This window comes from Lacerta agilis, chromosome 8 (genome assembly GCF_009819535.1).
Source record: "Lacerta agilis isolate rLacAgi1 chromosome 8, rLacAgi1.pri, whole genome shotgun sequence".
NCBI classification, from domain to species: domain Eukaryota; kingdom Metazoa; phylum Chordata; class Lepidosauria; order Squamata; family Lacertidae; genus Lacerta; species Lacerta agilis.
Window position 1 is genome coordinate 55,295,870 of NC_046319.1, and position 26,844 is coordinate 55,322,713.

Genomic DNA, 26,844 nt, shown 5'->3' on the forward strand with positions numbered 1-26,844 from the left:
GGCCTTTCAAGGCAGCTTACAATACCCTTAAAAACATGGAAATTATTTAAATAGGGAAAAACGTAGTTATATGTGTGTATTTTGTATACACACACATATGTATAAGTATATATATTATTATATATATTTAAGTGCAACACAATTCTGCCAAACAGGCTTGAGTAAGCATGCTTTCATTGGTGTTGTTTTTTTTTTTAAGTGATGAGGCTGTACCTGTGGAGGGAGTTCCAAAGTGTGTATGATGGTGATATTACCGGTAGTTGTTAGGCTGATAAGAACATGTATTCCATGTGGATAGTAGCATCACAACATCTGGTATGAGGGAACACCTGTAGATATGCTGGGCTTATCTGTTAATGTGAACGTGTAACATTCTGCACATGTGTGGCTTCTGTTGAGCATGTGCAAAGCTGATTTTTTAAAATGTTAATTTTGGTTCAGCCTATATATTTTGAGTGTACATAGGGTACATTACAGACATCTGGGGGGGGGGGTTAGGAGGCAGAGCTGATGCTGTGTCTTACACCACACCACAACCATAATGAAAACCTTTTCTTTCCTACCACAGAGTTTGCAGCATTTTCAGGAATAGGCAGGTTGCAGTCAAGGTGGAGAAAACAACATGGGTCAATGAGCACCTTGCAGGGAAAGAACAGTACAAGCAACAGTTAGCTCTTACTCTGAAAGACATTGCAAATAAGGTCTCAGAAAAGGAACCTACCATCTGAAAAAACCTCACACAGTCTGTTGTCCTCTGAAACTTTGTCAGAACCTTGCCCGAGCAGAATGAAAGGTATAGCAACAAAATTAACAAAGCCTTGCTATGTGCTTTTGAAAGACACTAACCAGCAAAGAAAACAAAAACATTGTTTAATGCATCCGAATCCAAAGAAATCTCCACAGAAAATGCAAAACAAAAGGAAGGATGGTATTTATGGAAAACTAAAGGTTGTCCTGTTTGACTTGTTGGATAAAAATTGTACTAAAAAGCTAAAGACATCCCCCAAGATTAAGAATGCTGAGGGACAACTGGAATATGAAAAAGTGAACAAGGGGGGAAGTGGCTTGAAACTCAACACTTATGCTCAAGTGCTAAGTTCTGGAGAATCAGACACTGGGGAAACAAATAATGATTTTGACATTAAAGCTGAAAGAGCAATATCTAAAGAGATATCGGCCCTATGTGATGAAGGCATTTTTGCAAGATTTTCTTCTAAGGAATCATGCCATGATAATTCCATTATCCATCATTGTCATGAAGAAATTGAAAAAGAGAAAGAGTGTTTAGATACTTCTCCAATTCATGAGACGCAAAAGCCAAAGATTAAGTATCAAGATCTGGACACATCACCTAGCTTTTTAGGAGAAACATCAGGCAGTGATACTAGTCAAAATCTGATAGCTACTTTTCATACAGAAGCTTTACAGACTCACAAAATTTATTCCTCTTTTTCATCTGAAAGTTCATTTAGTGAAACTAAGGTCTCCAAAATATCTAGAAGAATGGGTGCTTCTTCTCTGTTGCCTGATACAACAGTTAAGAAAGGAGACATATGTCAGGCAAACTCTGAATTTGAACATAACTTTGTTTCAGGGGCCAATCTTAAATTAGACTTTGACACAATTTCTGACATAACGAAAAGTGAGGTGTCCATAGGAGAAAGATTTGTTTCAGATTCTATGGATGCATTGGCTGAAGAATTTCTCAAAGAACAAGTGGGTGTGGAAGAACATGAGACTCTAAACCCAAACAATACCTTGTCTGGGAACAAGAATATGGATAGTTGCTGGTTTCTTCTGAAAATTGATGAAGTTATAGATCAGGAAGATTCTGTGTGTGCCACAGATGAAGAAAACAAATTCAGAGACCCGGAGTGTGGAGATGCTATTTTAGATCATGGTCTTGACTTTCCACAGTTGGAGAGCAAATCGGGGTATCAGTCATTCACAGATGGCACTGCAGTTACCAAGCTCAGTGAGAAAAGAAGAATGTCAAGTGATCACCAAGAGGGCTTTGATGGTGAAATCAACAATGTAGAAGAAAATGTGAATACTCAACCAGCCGAAGAAAACAGTCCTGTGCAGGTGTGGTTGTAGTACTAAGTTCACTGTAGGCTGGTGCAAACACTACTGTAAGTTAAGGGACCAAGAGTAAGCCAATTAGGATGGCATATTCCCCCCTCCTATTCCATTTGCTTTTTATTGTCAATTCTTCCTACCTGGCCTTAGTAGCAGTTAAGTAATACCCATGTTTGTCATATGTATCTTTCATTTACATCCCAAACAGGAAGCTCAAGGAGGCTGGCAGTCCTGGTAAAATGTATCAATTAAAATAGTCTAAAAATGTAAGTCCCAAATAACCTGGCCAGGGGCGTTTCTAGCCCCTTGGCTGCCAGGGGCGGCAAGCCAAGAGGCACCCCTGGGGGCGGGGCATTGCGGCATGTGCAGACGTCATGACGCACGTGCACAGCGCGATGCCACGCCCCTGAGGATGCCCCCGCAGGGGGAAAAAAGGAAAGCAAAGCGGGCGCTTGAACGCGCCAGCTTTGCTTCCTTTTCTCTCCCTTTTGGCGCCGAAAGGGGCGGCCGAAAGGGGGGGGGGAGAAGCAAACAGGCGCATTTAAGCGGCCGAAAGGGGGGGGAAGCGCCCGTTTGCTTCCCCCCTTTCCCTTTTGGACGCTTCTTTCGGTGCTGGCTGGGCTGCGGCTCTGCAGCCCAGCCAGCATTGAAAGAAGCGTCCGAAAGGGGAGAAAAGCGCCCGATTGCTTCCCCCCCTTTTCCCTTTCGTCCAAAAGGGAAAAGGGGGAGCAAACGGGCGCTTTCCCCCCCTTTCGGCCGCTTAAACGCGCCTGTTTGCTTCTCCCCCCCCCTTTTGGCCGCCCCTTTCGGCTCCGCAGCCCAGCCAGCGCCGAAAGGGGCGGCCGAAAGGGGGGGGGGGAGAAGCAAAGCTGGCGCGTTTAAGCGGCCGAAAGGAGGGAAGCGCCCGTTTGCTCCCCCCTTTCCCTTTTGCCGCTGTTCGTTCCGTCGCCCCAGGAGCAGCAGCACCGCACACACTGTGCGCTGCTGCTCCCACGGCGACGGAGCGAGCGGCGGTGCGTGGGGGTGACAAGCGGCGGCCCCTCCCACCACTCCCCACGCACCACCGGTCACCCCGGGAGGAGCACCGCTGCACGGACGGGGTGCTCGCTCAGACGGAGGGAGCGGCGGTGCATGGGAGTGGCGGGAGGGGCTGCCGCTTGTCACCCCCACCCGCCGCTGCTCACCCTGTCACTGGGGGTGTACCGCCCCTACCGCCCCTCCCCAGCGACGCCCCTGGCTTCCCACTTCACCAGTGATTTCTAATTAGCTTCAAACTTAATATAGAATAGGGAAAATCTGTGGACTGTTTTAAAAATTATTGTAAACGACAAGTCATTAGCAGGATCGACATAAAAACGTGCAGTTACAATTTAAAGGATACAAAAGGAAAATTTAGTAAACAGGTTTGAATTGGATATGCAGTGGTAAAAGATACACCATAAGTAACAGCAGAAAGGGGGAGGGGGTCATTAAGATTTGGCACATTGACTGTAAACTTTGTCAAAATATTTGTAAAATGGAAAAATAAAAAATAATTTAAAAAATTCTTATTAGCTGCAAACCTGGGTTAAGAATATTGGTGAAGTAGGAAACCTGAATATTTGTATTTTTTAAAAAAATAGGATTTGTTATTTTATCCTATCTCAAATTTTCAGGACTATTTATAACATAAAAATATCACCTACAAAAACTGGCCCTAAAATGAGACCTCTACAGAATTTCATGATAAAATCCCCAGCCAATCCCGCCAGAGTAAGAAATGTAATTCCTCCTGCCATACTTGGCAAACTTCAGAGAACACTTGTACACTCTTTAAAAATTATCTGGATTTTGAACACTGATGGTTGGAAAGCTGTTCTTTGCTAATCTTGATGGCAAACAGTAAGTGTGGGGGAATGGGTGATCTGTTAGATATTTCTCTTAATCAGCCAACTGAAAAACATTGCTTTTAAAAGTTGGTTTATAATTGGTGTGTTCTCTTTCTGTCCAAGGAGGAAGAAAGCCTGCGACAACATCAATCTCACGGTGTAAAAATGGTCTTATACGTATGTCATCTTCTTACTGTCCTCATTGCTTTATGGTTATTGTTTGGTGAGGATTAAGTAATACATCTGATTTTAATGCAGTATTTGAACTCTGGGCTTTACCACCTTATCTCTCAAGTAGCAGTATGATTATGCAACATAGCTTCTTTGAATTTAATAATAAAGAGGATGGAAATAAGCTGACTGATTAATTATCCCCTTGAATAACCATTAATTACCTACCATAGATGCCTTGTTCCAGGTTAAAACTGGCCAGCTTTAGGGTGCTAATTGTAATTTAAGTTTGCATTCTTCTCAGAAGTCCCATTAAGTTGGGAGTAAGTAGGGCTGCAGCTTCAATTATTAGCCCTTTGGGCATGTTAACATCAGAAGGGCTGTAGCTCAGCATGCAGAAGGTAAGGCCCAATGTTTGTTTAATTTCATTTCATAAAATGTATACATGTGATTATAAAAAAGGTCAAAGTGGTTTCATTTGTGACATCTCCCAAGTAGGGCTGAGAATGTCCCCATGAGAGCCTGTGCCAACCATTATAGGCAGCACTAAGCTAGATTGACACTTCTTCCAGTATTCTCTGGAAATATACCGAATAAAAGATTGTGAGGTTATCAGGCTGGACGCGAAGAGTCATATTCCCCTGAATCACACTAATGCCTAAAGCTGGGCCTGTTTTCTGAAAGTTAATAAGTAGTTCTGTCTCAGTGTTCTGAACTACGTAGCCATTTGGTTATGTACACAACTATGAATTTGTAAACTGATGCAGATTAACTTTGAGCTTGTGATGCCACTTAAAATCTGATAATGGGGCAGTTTGCACAGCACCACTTTTGAACCCCAGTGTGTGTTTGTGGTGGCCTGCAGAGCAGTCTGCTGCTGCTTCTTTTTGTGGATTTACTGAACAGAGAGGTGTACATCAGCTGTTGCAAACACAGGTTAATCTGCGCCAGCCCAGAGTAATTGCTTGCAACCCAGCCTCTCTCTGCAGCTATATTTGTGCCTATCTTGTCGATGTGTCTATGCAAGAGCCAGCTCATATGTAGGACTATTTGATTTGCCCTACCCACAGCCAAATGGAAGGTAGAGGAAAGCAAGAAGCTATAGACTTTCCAAGAGGATCAGTTTTGTAATTATGAAGTGAAATGAGGTGTAAAAATGATCCTAATTATAGTAATGAGTTGACAAATATCAGTATTGCAGAACAGAGGAATCAGATTCTTCTAGTGGACTCTTCTTCCCTTGAGATTTGTCTCCGGGATGTTGAGATACCACAGTTTTTTTTATCTCTCTTCTTTCTCTTAATTACATCTTTCTGTGTATGTGGATTCTTGCCTCTTGCGTCTCTGCCTCCCTAGGGCTTGCGTGGCTGTTTGTTGCAGCAGGCCTGGCTACAAGCTTCCCCTAGCGAATGGTGCCTCTGGGGCTGTCCAGGGGGTGCTGGTTGCCAGGAGCTGAGGCAGCCTTGGAGTAAGCAAGCAAGTGGGTGAGGGAGCCCAGCCAGCTAGTCTACTAGTCCTTGCTGTGGCTGGATAGACAAGTGGGGAGTGAAGAGGCACCTCTCTTTGGGGCAAAGGGTAAAGGGCTGTGGACTCTGCAGGCAAGGGATGACATAACTGGGCTTGTGAGGCTTGGAGCGCATTTCCCCACAGGGAAGCCACAGAAAGAATGTAGTTGGTCAAGGGAGCTGGGTCCCCAAAAGGTTGAAAACCTCTGCTTTAGATAGTTGGCACTTCTGAAATCAGAAGTGGTTCAGTGTGGGACGGCCAGGCACTGACTGGATGAATTTAACACTCGTATCCTGGTGCTTTTGGTTGAAGCCTTGCGGGAAGTGGAATTAGAATGGTAGTTCTACACCAGGGGGCAGCAACCTTTTGCAACCGTGGGCCGGTCCACCATCCCTCAGACCTTGTGGTGGGCCAGACTATATTTTGGGTGGAAAAAATGAATGAATTCCTATGGCCCACAAATAACCCAGAGATGCATTTTAAATAAAAGGACACATTCTACTCATGTAAAAACACGCTGATTCCTGGACCATCTGCGGGCTGGATTGAGAAGGCAATTGGGCCGCATCCGACCCCCGGGCCTTAGGTTGCCTACCCCTGTTCTACACAGCACTTAATGTAGCCCAAGCAATGTCTATTCCTAACACCTATTCCTAACACCAAGATCCTCCTATAATGTTTAGCAAAGGTATACATCAACATTAGTTAAACACTTGTACCCTCTGACTCTAATATTGTTCCTTTGAGGTAACAGAAGATGCACGGAAGATGTTTTTAATTTAAGGTGTAAAGTTCTGAAAAGTCTTAATGGAACTTTGCCACCATTTGCTCATGCAGCAGTTGGGCCTGATGCCATCACATGATGATAGAGAGGCTGACGAGATCTAGCAGGTCAGGTCAGCCCTTCCCCATTCCCATAATGCCCTGTTTTAGGGTTTTCTGCAAGCTGCTACTTGGGGTGGAGGGGATCCCACTTTTATCATTTCTACCCAACAGGCAAATTGGGAGCTCTGTTACCTGTGGAGTGACCACCTCTTAAACCAGCTCCTCCCCAGCCCAGTGCAGAGGGGGTTGGGGTTACAGTGTTAGTTGATTAATCAATGAGTTTCAGTAAAAAAATTTGTGAGACGGCTAGTGAAGGACACACGTGCTTATTAACTGGTACAAAAAAAGTACATGATCAACAAATTTTTCAGGTTGCAGTCATTGGGGGAGTAAGCTCCACTGAATACAATGGGTTTTATTTCTGAATAGGATTCTGCTGCATATTGATTGACAGCTGTCATTTGTTGCTAGGATGATTTTTTCTACATAATACTAAAACTTCCCTCAACCTTCCTTTTTACTATAATGACAAAGTGAAATAAGGAGCTGTGCATAATTTTAAAAAATAAAATAAAATTGTGTGACCATGTAAATATTAATGTGAGGTAGCAAGTACAGTCACTTTAAATTGTGTGTACAGTCTGCCCACTTTAGATTTTACATCTGCATTACAGATACAAAAAATGGCAAAAAAACACTATAAGGGTTAAAGTGTCTTTGAGCCTCTCTCTTGTCCTGCTGCTTTATTGTCCAAAGAGAAATCAGAGAAGAGGCATTTGTAATGGAAATGAGCACTTTGATCAGTTTATTATACCTACATTACAAACCCAAATGTGTCGATTAATGCCTTTTAGCCTCATGTATGTATTCCTGTTCCTGGATCGAATAAAGCAGCAAGCTTAGCTGCCAAATAACCATTTTAGGATCATGGTGGAATTTATGACAGTTCCCACTCCTCCCCCATACTCTCCTAGTCTTATAGTTAAAACCATTTTCTGTTTGATTCTACTGTATTTGTTCTATAATTTACTTCTTTTAGGAATTGTCTGGGTCAACAGTCAAACTCCTCGGAACTCAGACTCGCAGTGATGAAATGTTCACTTTGGGGAAGCTCATAGAACTGGAGGATTCGTCAGATGATGAGGTGCACATTACTAGATCCCATTCAGTAGATATTTCCCTCTTACATTGCAGCATGATGAAATAACAGTAGAATGATTAGTAGCTGACAGCAATAAAGGCTAAGATAGTTGAGGAAGCTCCTTTTTAATGAAGATGATTGGATAGGAGTTTGCAATAAGTTTCAGGCCTCTTTCTGCTTCGTAGTGATGTTAAGAGCTTATTAATTTGTTGGAAGTCGAACTTGTCTCTGGTGCCAATCATGCTGCAGAGGCTGTGTGAAAGGAGAATGTGACTGATACCTCTCAGCACTGAGCTGGCTAAAGGGAGTATTTGTTCATCCATCCCTTTGTTCATTGTTGCGTTTTTTTTAAATCTTGCCTCTGGTGTCAAGTGGATTGCCTTGTTGAAAAATCCAGCAAAACAAATGTCATGCAACAAAAATACCCCCTTTCAAAGCTTCCTTTCTTGCTATCCTTGCTGCTGAAATACTATTATTCCTTGAAATCTGCATGCAGCCCTTCAGCCATAGATCTCAGGGAAGTTCACAACACAAAAACACAATATAAAATCCACAAAATAATTAATATAAATAAGAACGAAAACCAACCAAGTATCTTCCCAACACATTTAAAACGGTATCATATGTTAATCAACTAAAGGCTTGATTGAAGAGGAACGTTTTTGTCTGGCATCTAAAGGTGTATAATGAAGGGGCCAGCCATATCTCCCCGGGGAGAACATTCCACCAAATGGAGAGCCACAGCAGAAAAGACCTGTTCTCATATTGCTACCCTCTGGATCTCATGAAGGAGGCACAGGATGATGATCTCAGGGTTTGGGTAGGTACATCTGGAGAAAGGTAGTTCTTGGGATATTGCGGTTCTGAGCCATTTAAGGCTTTATAGGTCCAAACCAGCACTTTGAATTGGACTCGGAAGCTAATTGGCAGCCAGTGCTGAAACCATCTTGCCCCAGTGAGCAACCTGGTTGCCAGATTCTGCTCCAGCTGAAGTTTCTGAATCGTCTTCAGAAGCAGCCCCATGTGTCACACACATTGCAGTAATCCAGGCTAAAGGTTATCAGAGCACAGACAACAAAACTTAGGCTAAGTGGATGGGAAGGATCACAAGGGGAGAAACCCATCCCTGCACTTCTCCCCCTTAGAAACTTACAAACCATTCAGAGTGGAAAGCTATAGACCAGCAATATTATTGTAAGATTGATTTAGGAATGCCAAGTAAGGCACCAAGTTGTCAATTACTGTCATAGACAGAAGATATCATCAAAATAAAAAATTAAAAAAAAATTCCTTCCAGTAGCACCTTAGAGACCAATTAAGTTTGTTCTTGGTATGAGCTTTCGTGTGCATGCACACTTCTTCAGAAGATATCCTGTTGGTGAGATGGGTAAAGAGAATATGAAGTATTGTACCATTTCTATTTTGTCAGTTTGATTACTTATTTGTGCAGCACTCACACTGCTTTATCTGAAAAGAGAAATTTAACATAATGAGCAGATCAAGAATCCATTTATTTATTTTCAATTTTTAATTAAGAGAATTTCAGTTGTACAGGAGAAAGTGAAAAAAGAAATGAAAAGTGCAAAGAAAAATAAAAAAGAATAAAAGTTTTACACACACACACACACACACTGTAGATATATAGAGATGGGTATAGCACACTAAATATAATCAGTTACACTTCTATGCATTATTTTATAGAAATGTAAGTACTGTTATTGTTACAACATATATATGATTGTTGATAGCCTACTATATCCTGTATAAATTATTTCCAAATGTCAATATATTTCTCCAAATGAAGTGTGTCAATAAGCAATTGGTTCATATGTTGCGAGCGCTGTTATGTCTTCAATCTATCGATTAAAGGGGACTATATCTTTATTCTTCCAGTTCATCAATACCAGTCTTGGCCATGGTTAGGGCGCGTAGAAGGAATCCATTTATGGTTATTCAGCAAAAGGTCTCTTATTTTATCAATTTTTCCTGATTAAAGGTCCAAAGAAACCAGTAACTTAGTTCCATTTTTCTTCCAACCATCCTCACTGCAATTCCCACAGCACAAGGAAAGCCAAGGCAACTGTGCTCTTCTGCTGCTGCTGTTGTTCAGTCGTTCAGTCGTGTCCGACTCTTCGTGACCCCATGGACCAGAGCACGCCGGCACGCCTATCCTTCACTGCCTCCCGCAGTTTGGCCAAACTCACGTTAGTAGCTTCGAGAACACTGTCCAACCATCTCATCCTCTATCGTCCCCTTCTCCTTGTGCCCTCCATCTTTCCCAACATCAGGGTCTTTTCTAGGGAGTCTTCTCTTCTCATGAGGTGGCCAAAGTACTGGAGTCTCAGCTTCAGGATCTGTCCTTCTAGTGAGCACTCAGGGCTGATTTCTTTGAGAATGGATAGGTTTGATCATCTTGCAGTCCATGGGACTCTCAAGAGTCTCCTCCAGCACCATAATTCAAAAGCATCAATTCTTCGGCAATCAGCCTTCTTGATGGTCCAGCTCTCACTTCCGTACATTACTACTGGGAAAACCATAGCTTTAACTATACGGACCTTTGTCGGCAAGGTGATGTCTTTGCTGTTTAAGATGCTGTCTAGGTTTGTCATTGCTTTTCTCCCAAGAAGCAGGCGTCTTCTAATTTCGTGACTGCTGTCACCATCTGCAGTGATCATGGAACCCAAGAAAGTGAAGTATCTCACTGCCTCCATTTCTTCCCCTTCTATTTGCCAGGAGGTGATGGGACCAGTGGCCATGATCTTAGGTTTTTTTGATGTTGAGCTTCAGACCATATTTTGCACTCTCCTCTTTCACCCTCATTAAAAGGTTCTTCAATTCCTCCTCACTTTCTGCCATCAAGGTTGTATCATCAGCATATCTGAGGTTGTTGATATTTTTCCCAGCAATCTTAATTCCGGTTTGGGATTCATCCAGCCCAGCCTTTCGCATGATGAATTCTGCATATAAGTTAAATAAGCAGGGAGACAATACAGCTTTGTCGTACTCCTTTCCCAATTTTGAACCAATCAGTTATTCCATATCCAGTTCTAACTGTAGCTTCTTGTCCCACATAGAGATTTCTTCTGCTACCAAATAGTAAAAATGAAGGGAAGCTGTATTCAGAAACTGTCGTTCAGCACAAACCTTTGAATTTAGGTAAGTTGCTGCTTATTTACTGAACATGTATTGGGGCTTTCAGCCATCAGTCCCCAGGGATGGACAAAAGGTAAAATCGACAGGTAGACATCTGGGTGCTTTACAGTAGATCCATAAATTCCAACTAAAAATAATTCTGTATCATGGCTGGGCTTTTGCTAGTTGCTTATCGGTTTCTGTGTTCCTCTTTTGTAAAATAGGAATATTGATTTGCTAACAATGTACTGGTATTTAAGAGTTCTTTATTAAGATACCTGATTTGTCACGACACAGGTTCAGATCTATATTCCTATATGCAGGTTATTCTAGTGTATGGCCTTTGAGACACAATAGATAATTGACTCAATACACTCAGCCACAATTTTACACCTGACTCTGGTTGGTGGATATTGGAGTTCTAGCAAAAATACAGAATAGAGCTCACAAGACTGAAGTCTTCGCTCTTATCAGTGTTACAAATAATGAATGAATGAGGAAGACACACATCTATGGAGAATAAAAGCTATGTAGCCAGGATGTATTATGTTCGCCCTCCACTGTCAGAGGCAGTATGCCTCTGAATGCTAGTGGTTGGGAATCACATGAAGCGAATGCAGTTGCACTCAGGCCTTTGGACTTCCCATAGGACCTTTGGTCTGATCCATTGGGACTCATAGGTAAAAAAGGTAAAGGTAATGGGACCCCTGGACGGTTAAGTCGAGTCAAAGGCGACTATAGAGTGCAGCGCTCATCTCGCTTTCAGGCCAAGGGAGCCAGCATTTGTCCACAGACAGCTTTCCAGGTCATGTTGCCAGCATGACTAAACCCCTTCTGGCGCAACGGAACACCTTGACAGAAACCAGAGCACATGGAAACACCGTTTACCTTCCCGCCGCAGCGGTACCTATTTATCTACTTGCACTGGTGTGCTTTCAAACTGCTAGGTTGGCAGGAGGGGGCTCATAGTACCATCACTGTGCACAGTGCTTTATGTGGTATAAAGCTGTGCACACAAAATGTATTAAAAAACACAACTCACAACTTCCCCAAAGGATCCTGGGTACTGCAGTTGTAACAGAGAGCTGCAGTTCCCAGCACCCTTAAACTACAGTTCTCTGGATTGTTTTTTTTTTGGGGGGGGGAGTCATGTCCTTTAAATGTGCATTAAATATATGCTTTATATGCAGCCCTAGAGGATAGGGCCCTGCAATCATAACTTCTAGAAGGGTCCCTGGCCTTGCTCAGTTAGAGCTCACTAGCTACATATTTGTGTGTTCTACATAGCTCAAACATTTCAGTAACCAGTTCAATATTGAATTGGTATTTGGTAAATCGCAGGATATTTTCAGACCGATGAAGGGCTTCTTGAGTCCACGAAGTGTTACAAAACCACCTGTTGGTGCCCTAGAGTCAGAAGATTTTCTCAGGGCAGAATGTTCTTTTCTTTTTTAAAAAGCGGCAACTGAAAAATGCTTATAGTACACCTTGTCTGAAGCAGTTAAGGGTTGTGGGCTTAAATTGTTTCAGCTCTAATGCTTTTCCAAGTGTAGAGAAAGCTGTTGGCATTGTGGCTTCCCTGGGGGAAGGAACTGTGAAGAGGGCAAGTTCTTTATTTCTTGAACGTTTTATCACAACACTGGCAGTAACCAAAGCAAGCCCATCATGGGTACCAAACTGTTGAGAGTCCTGCTATACCCAGAAGAACAACTGCCAAGACACATTGTGGCTCACACTTTTTTTCATTCTGTGGGTATTTTAAAATTTACTCTAGGAGTGAGGCTAGTACTTTGGAGGGAAATAAACCCAAATTTTGATTTTAAAATGCTGCAGTTCAGCAGCTGGAGTACATTAGGCAAATTAGACAGTGTTGATAAAAACACCGAATTTGCATTTTTGCTGTGGTAGCAAAATGTTCCTTTTTATCCCATGGCGGTTCCAAGTACTGTGGAATGAAAGCAACAGCATTTCACAAGATCTTCACAGCTCTAGACTCCAGGCCCTGCTTGTGCTGGCTACTTCCCCCTCCTTTTTGTAGGTTATATCAATGAATGTTCAGATGTTAAAAATAGGGAAGCGCTCACCCTTTAAAAAACTCAAAAACAAATAACAGAATAGCACAGGCATGGTGGGGCAGGAAAATTTCCTCTTGTCAACAGCAGGTGTAGTTGACCATCATGCAATCATCTTCTAGCGTCTAAGTGGCAACAGAGGTGTTAGCTTGAGGGTGAATTGCATTTAACCAGCAATAAAAACAAGCACAGCCTGGGGCGGCAGTGGGGGAAAATAATATTTGCGCCTTGAAACAAAATTGTGGGGCCATAACTCCCCAAAAAGAATTGTTTATACAAGTTCTAATTATCTAGTACTATGATACATTTTGCTTTTGGCTGCTGATTACTAGAGAGTAGTCTTCAGCTGGGGGGGGGGGGAATGAGTGTTGGCTGTTTTGAGTGCATGTGTGTTTCTCACTTCTGTAACAGAATGTAGCCATTGATTTTTCAGAAAAGCTTAACAACAGCGTAACCCCTTAAACAGGTGGGGAACAGTTTTTGTTCCATTCTAGGCAATGTTCTGAAGGCCACATGCCAGTGGTAGGTGGAGCCGGAGGCAAAACTGGGCAGAGCAACAAATAGAAATCTTACCTTTGTACTGTAGACTACTTTCTCCACACACATACCCCCCATCAAGAAAAACAAGGGGCACATAGTTCAAGCATGAGGCAAAAATGCTCTTGTTTTAAAGTAAGGCCAGTGATGGGTGTGGTCTGGAGAGTTCCAAGGGTCATACAGAGAGGTCTGAAAGGCTACATTTGGCCCCCAGGCCTGAGGTTCCATACTCCTGCCTTAAAAGCAGGCAGTACTGAGTCTTCATATAATTTCTGTTATGTAAGAAGAAGGAGAGTTTGGATTTGATACCCCACTTTTCACTACCCGAAGGAGTCTCAAAGCGGCTATCATTCTCCTTTCCCTTCCTCCCCCACAACAAACACTCTGTGAGGTGAGTGGGGCTGAGAGACTTCAAAGAAGCGTGACTAGCCCAAGGTCACCCAGCAGCTGCATGTGGAGGAGCGGAGACACGAACCCGGTTCCCCAGATTACGAGTCTACCACTCTTAACCATTACACCACACTGGCTCCTTTCGGAGAATGTTGGAAGATCTGAAAGTTCTTTCTTTTGTTCTAAGATGATAGTAGGACAAAGAAGAATAAGAGACGTCAGGGACCTAACAAGGCACCAGCTCCACTTCACAGTTTTCAGCTGACTCAGGAACAAAGTCGTCGTAAGGTTGTGGATGCCTTGAGGGAAGCTCTTTTGAAAAGGTAAAAATTCCTGGACATCTCACTCTACGCAGAAGAGGAACTTATGTATGAGTCTTGATTGTAAGGTGGTAAAGGTAATCTGAAACATTTGTAGCATTATTACTCTCTTTATCCCACCATTCCTTCAAAAAGTTCAAGACATGATACATAGCTTCTCCCATGATATCCTCACAATGGCCCAAGTCAATAACTCTAGCAGTTTATACCACACTGGCATTACCACACATTTATCTGTTGCATTGAGAAGTTGTGGACTCTGGGCTTGGCCACTGACCAGTTTATTTGTGTAAGAGCAGGCATGTTTGCAGATCAGCCCTTGTGTGGATGCCCTGTCTAGGTAAATCAGCACATCCCTTGCCTTCTGTGTTTCAGGTTGGATGATTTGTCTGACTTGGGTGTACAGAAAAACACAGTCTTGAAGATAGCAAAGAAAGTGGAGCAGGAGATTTTCAAACGGTTTTGCTGTGTTGAACAAAACTACAAGAACAAGTACCGCAGTCTGCTCTTCAATTTAAAATCTGCAGAAAACCAGGTCAGAACAACAAAATGAAAAAGCACACAAAATTCTTTATTTGCCTCATGACTTTTTTTTAATGGGCAGTGTGACTCTCCTTATTAAGCAAAGATTGTAAATCGCAGTGAAAGAGAGAATCCCCCCCCTATGTTTTGTTAACTTGTACCCTTCGTTACACTTGCCATCCAGTAATCTTTATTCCCTCTCTAGGCTTGAAAGATGTGTCTCACCATCACTGTTATTTTTTTAAATTGGCTGTGCTAGTAAGATATCCTTGACTATACAAAATGGCTCGCTCTCTCAGCCTTTTTTTAAACAACCTGCAAAAGGTTGCTGGTGTGGATTGATTTATTGTTATTCTAATAGTCTTTCTAATGAGGACTGCTTGTTTCACTTATTTCAGTGCCTCTGCCGCAAATTAATACTTGGGGAGATTACCCCCAAGAGACTAGTTCAGATGAGCTCCCTTGAGATGGCACCCCCGGAACTAGCAGAGTGGAGAGCCAAAGAGCACAAACGTGTAAGTAATCATTTAATGCCCAGGAGAAGGCAATGCAGAGCAAATTGGTTTCCAACTTGGACCCCGAAGTTGTTTCTGAGTCAGCAGTTTGCTCTATGCTTATCTGATGGCAATTTACTTTCTAGAGAAAAAATATGTCCTAATAGAAGCCGAGCCGTGGGAGATGTTTGGCTTTATTTTTCCATTGTATCCTAGCCTTAGGACTCTTTCACACATAAATGGTGGCAAACCTGTGCCACTGAGTGTATGCTTCAGGTCATGGCCAACCCTGGTTCCATAACAAGTGTATGTGTATGATACTATGTTGGTAAACACGTGTTTATTGCATTATCAGGTGTAAACCCAAAAGCATTATATGTGAAGTGCCCCCCCCCCCAAATACATATTTAGAGCCATGTCTACATCACTGTGCTATTTGCAGGTGCTGGAAATAATAGAGAGAGAGGAACAAGAAGCACCAAGGTGCTGCTCTGCAAAATTCAACCACAAAGGAATTGTAGAGATAGAGAGAGAAGCAGAAGAGGACTTGATGTTCCTAGAAATATTTGTGAGTAGATAGTGATGTTCAGACAAGCACAACCAACTGAGCATACACTGTGCAAATCATTTGGTGCTCAGGGAAAAATATATAGGTGCCTGAGATCAAGCAGGCATTTGAGCTGCATATGAGGAATTTCTGACACAGGTTTCTGTGCAGTAGAGAACTACTTAACTGCACCACTGCCTTGAGTCCAACCAGGTGCAGCAAAAACTGAGCCTAAATGTGGCCCTAGACCTTTGCCCTGCTTGTTGTTAAAATTTCCTTTAATTGCTATAAAAGAAGAGCAGTGGGTTGCACTTGCCTGTACTGTGGAACCTGCGTAGGGACGCTGGGGGTGGAGGACTGAAAGCTAATGGTGCACCTCACACTACAGTCCCTTTGACTTTTTGTTAGTGACTTTGATTATGCTTTCAGTAGTGCTTTGGTCAGAGCCTGTTCTGGGTAGGATAAGAGAGCCACATAATTCGCCAGATGCTGTAAAGGAGTCAACATTTGCTCTTACAAGTTCTGCAAACTTTTAATTGGCTCCCCCCCCCCCCAATATTAATTGACTGTTCAGTTGCTTAACTTAGGAGACTAATTGTAGTCAGTGAAACCAAAAGTTAAGGGCACAGTAACTTGCCACTTTGCATTATTTTTAGGGATCACGGTCACCTAAGGAGGTGAACCGTAGTTCTGAGCTTCCTAGAGTATCTGTAAGAGACCCAGATGATGTTCAGCGGAATCGTTCTGAGGATCCTAACTATCTTAGTTGTTTTGGTAAGTTATTTTTGGCAACGTAGAAACTTACCAAACTTGATAAGATTCTGCAGCAAAAAGAAGGACTGCTTTTTTGGACCATTGAATTAAAGCTTCCAGCCATTCTTTGACCTTCTGAGTTTGTGAGTTTTTATTTATTATTTCTTCAAATACAAAACTCCAAAGTCAATCTTCAAATCCAAGTTGCAGTAGAAAAATCTGGGGCCTGCCAATTAAATTTGACCACGGAGAAAAAGGATTCTTGAAAATTGATTCAGAGTTTTTTAATGTGGGGGGAAAATAGCACTGTTCCTTCTGGCTTTCTAGGACAAATTACTGCCGGCAGTGAGCGGGGATTTAAGGCACCTATGTACAAGCACACTTTAAAAGAGAAAGCAAATGCCACCAAACATTGGCACCTAAGCACCATGTACTCAGAGGAAGGAGAAAGGCTTCTGCATGCGGACAGGTCTGTATAATTCATACTTCTCAGCCCCCAGAACTTTAATATTGAAGACAGAAACCCTATAAATAACACAACACTTTTAAAAATGTGATACGTTAAACCTTAAAAGAAATAAGTCAGTCTGAGATGCGTGAAGCTTTGTTCATATAAACACAGTTACTTTTAAGATGTAGCAGTAACTCAGGCATGCATTGCCATTTTCCCTTCATACAAGGGTAAGAGGAAAATTTCCATTGGATAGCCTGTTAGGTCCAAGAGAGAAATGAGATAATAAAGCACAGCACATCTAGATTTATAGGGGAAATGTGATTCTTACTCTTCTACCACCCATCCAACAGACAGAAGAAGAAAAATTCTGAGACTTAGTCTGGTGTTTTTGGAACCTTTGTAGTCGTTGGCTGTTGTATTTGGTATCAGTACGTCCTCTGTTATTGGCTGAGTCGTTGAGGAATAGTTCTGAACGTTCTTACTTATCAGAAGTTTAAAAAACAATGATCCACAGAAACAGATGGCTTCCATTGCAACAACTTCCAGAGGGGTACTTATGTTAGTCTCTTGCAAAAGAAAAGAAAAGCAGCACTTTAAAAACTAATAAATTTATTATGGTGTTAGTTTTCATGGATTAGAGTCCACTTCATCAGATGCATTGCAATACCCCTTAGTTTGTATGTGTGTAAGGGGGGGGGGAGAAGTGGGGGAGTATAAAAACGAGTTCATTGGTAAGGAAGTACAAAAAGTACAGCCTGTGCCAATTTCATTAGAGCTTAACTGTATGCAAAGTAAACACTATGAAACATTACAACAATTGGTGATAACAGAATCGGCTTAACATTGCTGAGTAAAATAACACCTGTAGTTGGACAGGAAACAATTGTCTCTATTCAGGCCTGAATGACTAGAATCAAATTTCTTGATAAATTGTAACTCGGCCGTTCTTTTGTTCAGGGATTGCTACCTTAAGTTCCACAACAGAGTGTCCCGATAGCTTGAAATGTTCTTCCCCAGCCTTGCCGATCCTGCTTTGAATAGCCAATAGCTGCACTCTTTGGGATAGCTAGCAGCGATAGAAGGAGGAGGAGTAGCAGGCTCCATTTACCACATTCCTTTGTGTCTGTTTGGATTGGACCCAATAAAACAAGCAGTTGAAAAGAATGACATTTAAAAACAATTTTTAAAACAGTAAAACCAGAAGTTCAGTTCAGGGGAATGCTTGTGTAAACAGGTGTGTCTTCAAGAGCTTGCAGAATGCCAACATTAGGAGACATTTCCTAATAGCTATTTGATGGTGGAACAGTGCATCCGAAAGTGGCGAGTTCTTCTTTTCTGAAGGTATTTAAGCACAGTGGATAGCCATCTGTTAGGGATGTTGTAGTTGCAAGATCCTGTATTGCAGATCCTACATTGAGCCTCAGGGGTTGGACTAGATGGTCTTTGAGGTTTCTTCCAGTTCTACAGTTCTGAACAACAGAACTGGATTTGCATATTTTCTCATCTCTTTTAGCCCTGTCTCACCGCACATTCCAAAGAAACATCGACGAGTGGAGAAGCAGTCCAGGAGCTCGGCCATCTGGGAAGGAGTCATTCACATGTTCAGTGTGAAGCAGTTTGTGGCAAAAGCATATCCAGTTTCTGGATCCAGCTGTAATCTGTCACGGGTATGAGCAGTGGTGGTTGGTAACACTTAGACTTGGTAGTGCTGTGTCATATTCCCGTTGCCAAGCAACAGCGTGCAGCGCTCGGTGGAGTGTGAGGCCAAACAAACAGAAGATAAGAGTCTTTGAGATGCACCTGGCGGAGTCAGCATACAAAGTCAAGTCCGTTCCAAGGGTCGGGCAAACATAGTCAGACAATCCAGAGGTTGAATCAGATGATCACGAAGCCAAGGGTCCAGACGAAGAGCAGGAAGCAGCAGGGTAGGGCCAGGATCCACAGGCTTTGTTTCCAGCCTCTAACTGCTGCTGAGAGCTCTGTTTAAGACGGCTGGAGCCAGCTGGTTCTCATCAGTGCCTTCTCTGTGATCTTGAAGGCTGATCAGGTGGAGTCACTCTGCCTTCTCCCCCTTCAGGCTGCTGTTCAGCAGGCGAAGCTGACTCCTGGCCCATGACTGGTTGCAATTTTTAACCTTGCTTCATCACAATAGGACTCATATAACACTTATTTAAGAAAGTGTGCCATTACAGATGTGCAGACTGCCACCGTCCCCTTGGTGGAAAACACCCATTATACTTTGCACATCTATGGACAGGGGAAGAGCTGCTAAGCAAGAGGGCTCAAGTATCATTTTCAGACAATATTGACTGCATATCTCTTATTTAGAAATTAAGGCAGACCCCACAGCATAAGTTTGTGAATCTGTGTATTGATTACAGCTACATATCCATTGCCAGAAAACTAAAGAAACATGCAAAAACTTTTAAAATGTGAGGAGCACTTGCTTCCAGTTGCATGCAGTTATCCTCACCCCAAATCAATTTTTACTTTTCATTATCCAGAACACGTTTCTCTAAATTAAAAGACAGCTTACCAACACCAGCTGCAGCTTTTAATGAGTGAGTACAGGGAAATGGTTAATGCACAGTTCATTGCAACACATACACAAGCTATCCACCATTCTCCCAGTAAATTCACAAAAATAAATGCAAAGTGACTAAATAAAAAAATAGATATTTTTTAAGGAAAGCGACTCACACTGTGCCTGCTATTGCTTGCTTGGTCACTCTCTAGCAAAGTCACAAAACAAAATACTAAAGTAAAAAAGGCTCTTTGGGGAAGGGAACATGTTAATTCTCTGGTTACTAAAGTCCAAGGTTTTTTTTTAGCAGGAACTTGGTTCCCTTACCTTTTTAATAATAATAATAATAATAATAATAATAATAATAATAATTTATACCCCGCTCGTCTGGCTGGGTTTTAAAATTAATTAATTTTGGTCCAGGGGTGGGGCCTGAAACAGATATACACCCAATGCCTGAGCCAAAAATCCGCCTATATCTGTAATCAATAAACTTCTGGCCATTTCTAATCCATATCATTGTTTGCTTGAGTTTATTAATCACATCTTACATTTAGCCACTGCCCATGTGTGTGTGGCACTGTGACTGGATCCCGCATTAAACAAACAAACAAAAACAAACAAACAGACAAGCTTTGTGTTGAGTTCCCCCACATTTTTTCCAGAAAAAAGTACTGCTAAAACCTATGAGGAGATCTGGACTTCAAGGAAACAGCTCTGAGTTTGCTCAGAACAGTTGTTATGATTTGATAAGGCTGGAACGGTCTGGGTCCTCTCTATTCAATGTAGATTGCCTTCATAACAGGAAGGAGGGGAAACTGTTCAGCCAGGGCTCAAAAACTGGCAGTTCTCCTTGAGGAACATGGGAGGGACCTCTTTACTATCCAATACTTTAGGATTAAGTGTGGCTAAGTGATACAGAGAGCAGATTGGCCAGAGAAAAGGAGATGGACAGAAATATCTCCTGAGCTTCTCTTGAGTTCAAATGGAAGTATAAAATGTGTGTGGGACAGGAAAGAATGGGTGGCTTTGGAACTGGGGCGGGGGGGGGGGGGTCCTTAAAAATGTGTTTGACATTCTCCTTGGAAGGGTTGTGCCCCAGTAGTCCAAGTGTAAGAGCCTCTACTGGGTATGAGCAGGGCTAGATTAGGCACAGAGCAACACCTCCACATTCCCTCCACCCATTTAAGAAATGTCAGCAAGTTTGCCACTACTCTTATCAGAGCACCACTTTTATGTTGCTTCTTGGGTGGGATGTGCTGACCAAGTCCTAATAGCTCTGGAGGAGGGATAAGCAACTGCTAAACAAGCCTTGCTGTCTCTGTTAGAGCAGCAGGGTAAAAAGAGAGGACAAAATAAGGTATCTTTCTACTCTTCCCTGGTTAAGTTGAAACTGGTGTTTTAGGGATTCTGATATTGCAACAATACTCATAAAGCTGGTGTAGCGTACTAAGACAGTAAATTATGAGATGGAAAATCCACACTTCAAATCATATTCCTGCCACGAAAGTTTTAGGAAGCCTCCCCTCACTCCCCATCTTCAGCAAGGAGAGAACTGCCCTTAAAACGGCCCTAGAAGGATTGCTAAAATAATCTGAAGAAGTGTGCATGCACACGAAAGCTCATACCAGGAACAAACTCAGTTGGTCTCTAAGGTGCTACTGGAAAGAATTTTTGCTAAGATAATGTTCATTCTAGATCTGTTTCCACTAGATCAGTGTATTGTTGGAAAACCAAATTCAGTCACAGACATGTGGATTTCTCTTATGATAGTGATCTTCCTTTATGCTCTTGTGATTCATCCAGGCCTTACCACATCTTCTACAGGGAAGGGGCTGTATTCTCCCGGAGGATGTCTGGGCCTATCTAGACAGCATATGGCCAGCAAACAGCAAGGTATCTCTCTGAAAGGTTCTTAGTTTAATCAGGCTCTGTTGCTTATTTGGTACCACAGTTGACTTTGAAGGTTCCCACAGCCCCATCAGGAACATCCAATGCAGATTTGTGCCTCCTCAGGATCCTTCTTTGTAAAGAGTGGGATTTGGAGCCAAATTACATGTTACATAGCATCAGCTACGTAGCAGATTTTTTGCTTCTGTAATTACCATAGGTAATTCTGCAGGTGCATGTGTGCATCATCTGTATAGGGAAGGTAGCACAGATGCAGCTCTGAACGAAAGTTCTCTCATCCAGACTTTGCTTTTCTGCTGCTTGATATTTCCACTGAGTTCTCGGGTCCAGGGAAAATTCAAGGATTGTAGTTTTCCTCTGAACTGTTTTAGGGCTGTAGCTTAATGACATTGTTTTAAGGTGTTTGTGTTAGGGCTGGGAGATAACTGGTTTTCAAAATCGCGATATGTTGTGATATACCAATATATCACGGTGTCTGAAATAAGGATGGAAAAGCGATATCTGCTTTTCAACTTTGTGAAATATACTGATATTGCAATATACAATGTCTGAAATAAGGGTGGAGCTCTTTAGAGGCATTAGCTGGTTTTACGGTTTTCACCATATTGTGATTTTTGCATAGCATACAGACACACACACACACACACACACACACACACACATTGTGATTCAAAATACATTGTCAGGTCAAAAATTATAAAACCAATATCATGATATGGTCTTGAAACTGGTTTTGGATTATATATTGCCTAGCCCTAACACACATCATGATTCATGACATATTGCCAGGTCAAAAACTATGAAACCGAAATAACGCTATAGATTTCAAACTGGTTTTGGATGATATATCATCATATTGCCCAGCCCCTGTGTGTGTGTGTGTGTGTGTAAGTAAGTAAGTAAGTAAGTAAGTAAGTAACACCCAGTATACTGCAACACCAGATGCTCAGCATCAATCAAAGAACAGTATGAGCCCTTGTAGCTAGATTGGAAGGTGAATAACATTGCTCCTAGCAATCTAGGGCCTCCTGATAGTTACATCTGTAATTTGTTAGCTAAAGAATAAATTTAGTAATTACTTCTTGCCTTTCCCACACATGCAAATCTGTTTCATCACACAGATGGTGTGGGGCATTTATAAGGAAAGAAAACCATAGAAGAAATACAGGGATTTTACCTTACTCTGTTGATAGCTCCCAGTAAAAAAAAATTATGTCAGCACCATCCAGAACTCTCTTCTGTTATGCTTTCCTGTTTTCAGAAGTGTTGCAGTTGCAGATAGTAAAGGACCAGACTGTGGGCTGGAGTAGGTAGGGCTAACAAACACTTTCTGAGGAGGCGGGATCTTTCTTGAACTCCTGTCATATTCCTGCCTTGATTCCCTCTCTGGAGTGGACAGCACTTGGGAACTCCCAGATATCTTGTGCAGCATCTGATGCCCCCCACCCCACCCCCAGTTGCTGCCAGATGTGGCAACCTAGAAGTTACCAACAACTATAAAGTGGTAGCAGGGAGCCAGACAAGACACTCAGCCTCAGGCCCTGCCTTCTGGCTTTGAGTCAGACTGCAGCTAGAAACAGTCCAGCATGACCTAACCTTACAGGAGGGGATGTGATTTCCAGGACTTGATGAGCCATTCTCTGCTATCACCCTTATTCTTGATTGAAGAAATTTTCATCCTGACCTGACCTGATCTGTAGGGTGGCTTGAGGCCACAGTGGTGCACCAGCGGCAATAAGTCCGATGGCAGAAGGGAGGTGTTAGGCTTTCTTCCAAAGGAAGTGTGAAAAGCTCTTCACCCACAGAGCCCCTCCTGATCTGGCGGCTGTGCTGTGTGGGGCCCTCCCTGAGCTGAATGCCCTAATACTTACAAGAAGAGCAGGTGCTCAATAGGCAAAATGTTCCATTTCATAGGAGCTCTGTACTCCCTGGTAATAGCTTCCTGTCTTCTTCTTCTTCTTCCCTTGTTTGTGCAGGAGATGGGAGTGATAAGATTCCACCCCAGCTTACCCAAAGGCTTCGACCCTTATAACACACTGTATTCCTACTTGAACAATAAACAGAGATATGGCATCGTGGACAGCAACCAGATGGAGATATTCATGGTGCCTTTAGCAGCTTACCAGCCTGTGCCTTCTAAACTGCACGCATTTGGTGGTCCAGGTAGGGACTGGGAACAAATCTTTCTCCTTTTCTTGAAGTTCATGGAAGTGGAGTTGAACAATTATCATAGGTATCTTTCTGGAGAACACACTTTGTGCCACATTCAGTCAATGCTCAGTTTTTCCTTTCCACTGTAAACTAATACAGCTATTCTACTACAATTTCTTTTCTGCATGAGTTTTGTTTGCATAAGCAGTTTTGTTAGATTGGGGGTGGGGAAGACTGAGGAGGGAAGGACATGATAGAGGTTTATAAGATTATTTGTACCGTGGCACAGAGAGGGTAAACAAAAGAAATTTTACTTCTCAGCATACAGAAGCTTGTAGAAATCTAATGACACTGATAGGCAGAAGGTGTAAAGGCAAACAAGAGGACTTTTTTTCTCAAAAAAAGTTTTATATTAAAGATTTTCTGGGGTTACAAAAGTACATACATCACCTCTATTCTCTATTTTCAGATCATAAAGTTCTTTCTACAGATCAGTTATATTGGATGTAAGACTTCGATGTATACAGGATATAGCTGGGGGAGAAGAGAGTTGGGGAGAAAGCGGGGTGGGGAGAGAGAAGGGGCTAGTAAACTTTAATTCTTTCAGTCACGTGGGTAGGTTTTCTTTCCATTCATTTATTATTTTCATTGAGTCACCAGAGACAACGTACTGGATGGTGTAAAGAATGACATTTCCCTTGGAGTAACTCAGTGGAAAATACCCAGGCCATGTGCTAATGGCAAGAGTGCCAAGGCTCTGTATATTTGCTACTAAAACAAATCCAAATTTTGGAACTAGGAAACAGATGGTTAGCATATATTATTACAAAATATCTGCCAGAGAATACAGGCCATGGAAAGAAAATAAGGAGTACACTGAAGGATTCTGGGGCTTCTGAGTCCTCCCTAGATGTTGGCCCTGACTCCAGTATGTGCATGGAGCTGGTTTGTGTAGCAGATTGAATCATTACTGATTTTTTGGAGCTGCCTGTACTCATTGGAACCCCTGTATGCATATTGGAGCTTCTGGAGTGATGGAGCTTCCCAGAGTTTGAAAATGAATCTTGAATGTTTGGCGTATGAGGCAGATATGCGTATGACCCCCCTGAGCAGAATCCTTCAATTACTGGTCATCTTAAAAAGTCCACTTTTCTGAATCCCTCTCCCACTGGCCTTTTTCATCTTGTTATCTGATATGACCTTTGTATGCCTATTCTGAGACAGCACAGAATTTGATCATCTGGCTGGAGCAGGATATTAAAATGTATTTGTTGACATTTGGAAGTGGTAGTATCCTTTTATTTCTCATTGCAAAGCGCTAGGGAATCATGTGTCCATTTATCAAGAATGCTATTTCCTAGGACTGATGTGAGGGGATGAAGAGAGGCAGGCAGGGCAGTGGGAAGCACGAAATGGATTGAAGTGATTCCATCATGTAAATGAAGTTTCATAATAAGGATTATTCTACTACATCACTTTGGTCTTGTCTGGTGTTAAACTCTTAGAAACACACCATAAATTTCTAAAGCAGTACACGTCTGTTTTTTTCTAAACAGAGGTTAGATCAGGGGTCAGCAAACTTTTTCAGCAGGGGGCCGGTCCACTGTCCCTCAGACCTTGTGGGGGGGGGGCAGACTATATTTTGGAAAAAAAATGAACGAATTCCTATGCCCCACAAATAACCCAGAGATGCATTTTAAATAAAAGGACACATTCTACTCATGTAAAAACAAGCCGATTCCTGGACCGTCCGTGGGCTGGATTTAGAAGGCGATTGGGCCGCATCCGTTCCTGAGGCCTTAGTTTGGGGACCCCTGGGTTAGATGATTGCTTGTGGGTTTAAGAACTTGACTTTTTTAAATTATTGAATGATTTGCCCCTCCCCCCAGTTTGCTTTTAAAATGTCAGGATGCATGCTGCAGTCAAATTATTGTAGTTTTCTAGGAGCTAAGGCACCTGTTTTAAAAACAGCTGAGATTCTTATGCTTTTGTCACTAGAGTTACAGAAACATGTCATTTTGTTTATTTGCTTTCTTTCTTTCCATAGGGCTTGAGCCATGCCACCCTTCATTGTTGCTGGGACTAATTCTGCCCAAGAGAACATGTACAGCCAGTTTGGAAACAATGTCTAATCCTTTACCAAAAGCCAGGCAAAAGAATACCACTTTAAAGGACAGGATTGGAGCTGATGGCTTTTCTCTTCCACAAGTGGACACTTGCCAGACATGGCCACCACAACAATTGTCCATAGATAGCCTTCTCTGTGGAAATGAGGAGCCCTTGCTAGTCCTTCCAAGACAAGAGCCTTTAGCAGCTGATGCTGTCTTTGTTCACCCTGAAGAGCTTGGTGGAGAGACATTTCATAGAGATCCTTCCTCTTTGCGGCATGAAGAGGCAAGAAATGAAGCCAACCACTTTCCTGTAGGTGATACTCTCCAGTCACTAAGTAGTTCTCCTTGGGCAGTGGAACAGTGGAGCAACTTGAGTCTGGGAATCTTGGGAGCACAGCCACATCAGGACAGGGATCATGTGCAGCTCTCTGGTGATTCTGATCAATCACATGTCTGGAAGACTATTGAGCTTCTTTTGTCTTCTGAGCCTGTGTGCCCAGATCAGCATGAAGCAGATGGAGCAAACATATTAGATTACCCATTCTTACAGAGCATCCTTTGTGCTGATGCTGTGCCACCTTGCGAAGTGTCGCAGGTTCTATCTTCGCCCCAGATTCCCTGCATTCCATATGTTGCTGGAGAACCCAGCTCATTGTTGCAGGAAACTTTATCCCTCATCCAGCATGTTGAGTCCCATCTCCATACCCAGGGGCCTAATACACAGAGGCCCTAAGAGCCTTGTGGCCCTCAAGGACTAAACTGTAGTTGTTTAAATACAAAATGCAAAGAAAGGGAAATGTGGCTTTAAAGATTGTGGTGAGGCATGGCAGCCATCTTCTAATGCAATTAAGAATTTATCTTGGGGGGGGGGGAAGGGGGGAGGAAACCTAATATTGGATTTGTGCTTTTACTTTTCCAACATTTTTTTTAAAAATATATTTGCTTTTGTTGTTGTTCACGACTCTCATAATCCTTGTCCTCTGGCAAGATTGGATCAATATTCAGAATATGCTGGTGGTGAAAAAGACATTATGACCACTGGTGATGATTTTGCAAGCCACCAAGAGGTGAATACTGATGACCAATTTCACTAAGCATTCACGTAGCAATTTGGTAAGCCAGTCAGCTGTATTGTCCTTCCAAGGAGAATCTTGTCATGCTTCTGTACCTGGCCAGAAAACTGGAAAACCAGTGGGAGAGATAATGTGATCTTCACCTCTTGTTAGGAAGATGATACCACATGGACTGGTTTGCCAAGTAATGTTTGCACACCACTTGTTAAAGGGCCACATCTATTTTCCTGGAAAGCTTTCTTGCTACCAAATTGGAGGCAACA

At 42.5% G+C, this 26,844-nt stretch overlaps 1 protein-coding gene across 1 annotated transcript; it reads left to right on the forward strand.

Moving 5' to 3' along the window:
- Positions 1–1,325: 1,325 nt before the first annotated feature.
- SPOCD1 (SPOC domain containing 1) lies at positions 1,326–26,373 on the forward strand. The gene is made up of 16 exons (XM_033158688.1): positions 1,326–2,085; positions 4,071–4,124; positions 7,489–7,593; positions 9,651–9,676; positions 10,670–10,746; positions 13,909–14,044; positions 14,417–14,576; positions 14,962–15,078; positions 15,500–15,636; positions 16,013–16,043; positions 16,261–16,378; positions 16,685–16,826; positions 18,325–18,478; positions 21,142–21,231; positions 23,223–23,409; positions 25,445–26,373. The coding sequence occupies exons 1-16, from the start codon at positions 1,504–1,506 to the stop codon at positions 26,239–26,241; spliced, it is 2,913 nt and encodes a 970-aa protein (XP_033014579.1). The 5' UTR covers positions 1,326–1,503; the 3' UTR covers positions 26,242–26,373.
- Positions 26,374–26,844: the final 471 nt, after the last annotated feature.

What these genes read in the sequence shown, in the direction of transcription:
- SPOCD1 (XM_033158688.1), top strand. Translation starts at nt 1,504, where the DNA reads ATGGGTGCTTCTTCTCTGTTGCCTGATACAACAGTTAAGAAAGGAGAC. An exon ending in AGGATTCGTCAGATGATGAG is followed by an intron (nt 7,594 to 9,650) that starts GTGCACATTACT and finishes CAATTCCCACAG; the next exon opens with CACAAGGAAAGCCAAGGCAA. An exon ending in TAACTATCTTAGTTGTTTTG is followed by an intron (nt 16,379 to 16,684) that starts GTAAGTTATTTT and finishes CTGGCTTTCTAG; the next exon opens with GACAAATTACTGCCGGCAGT.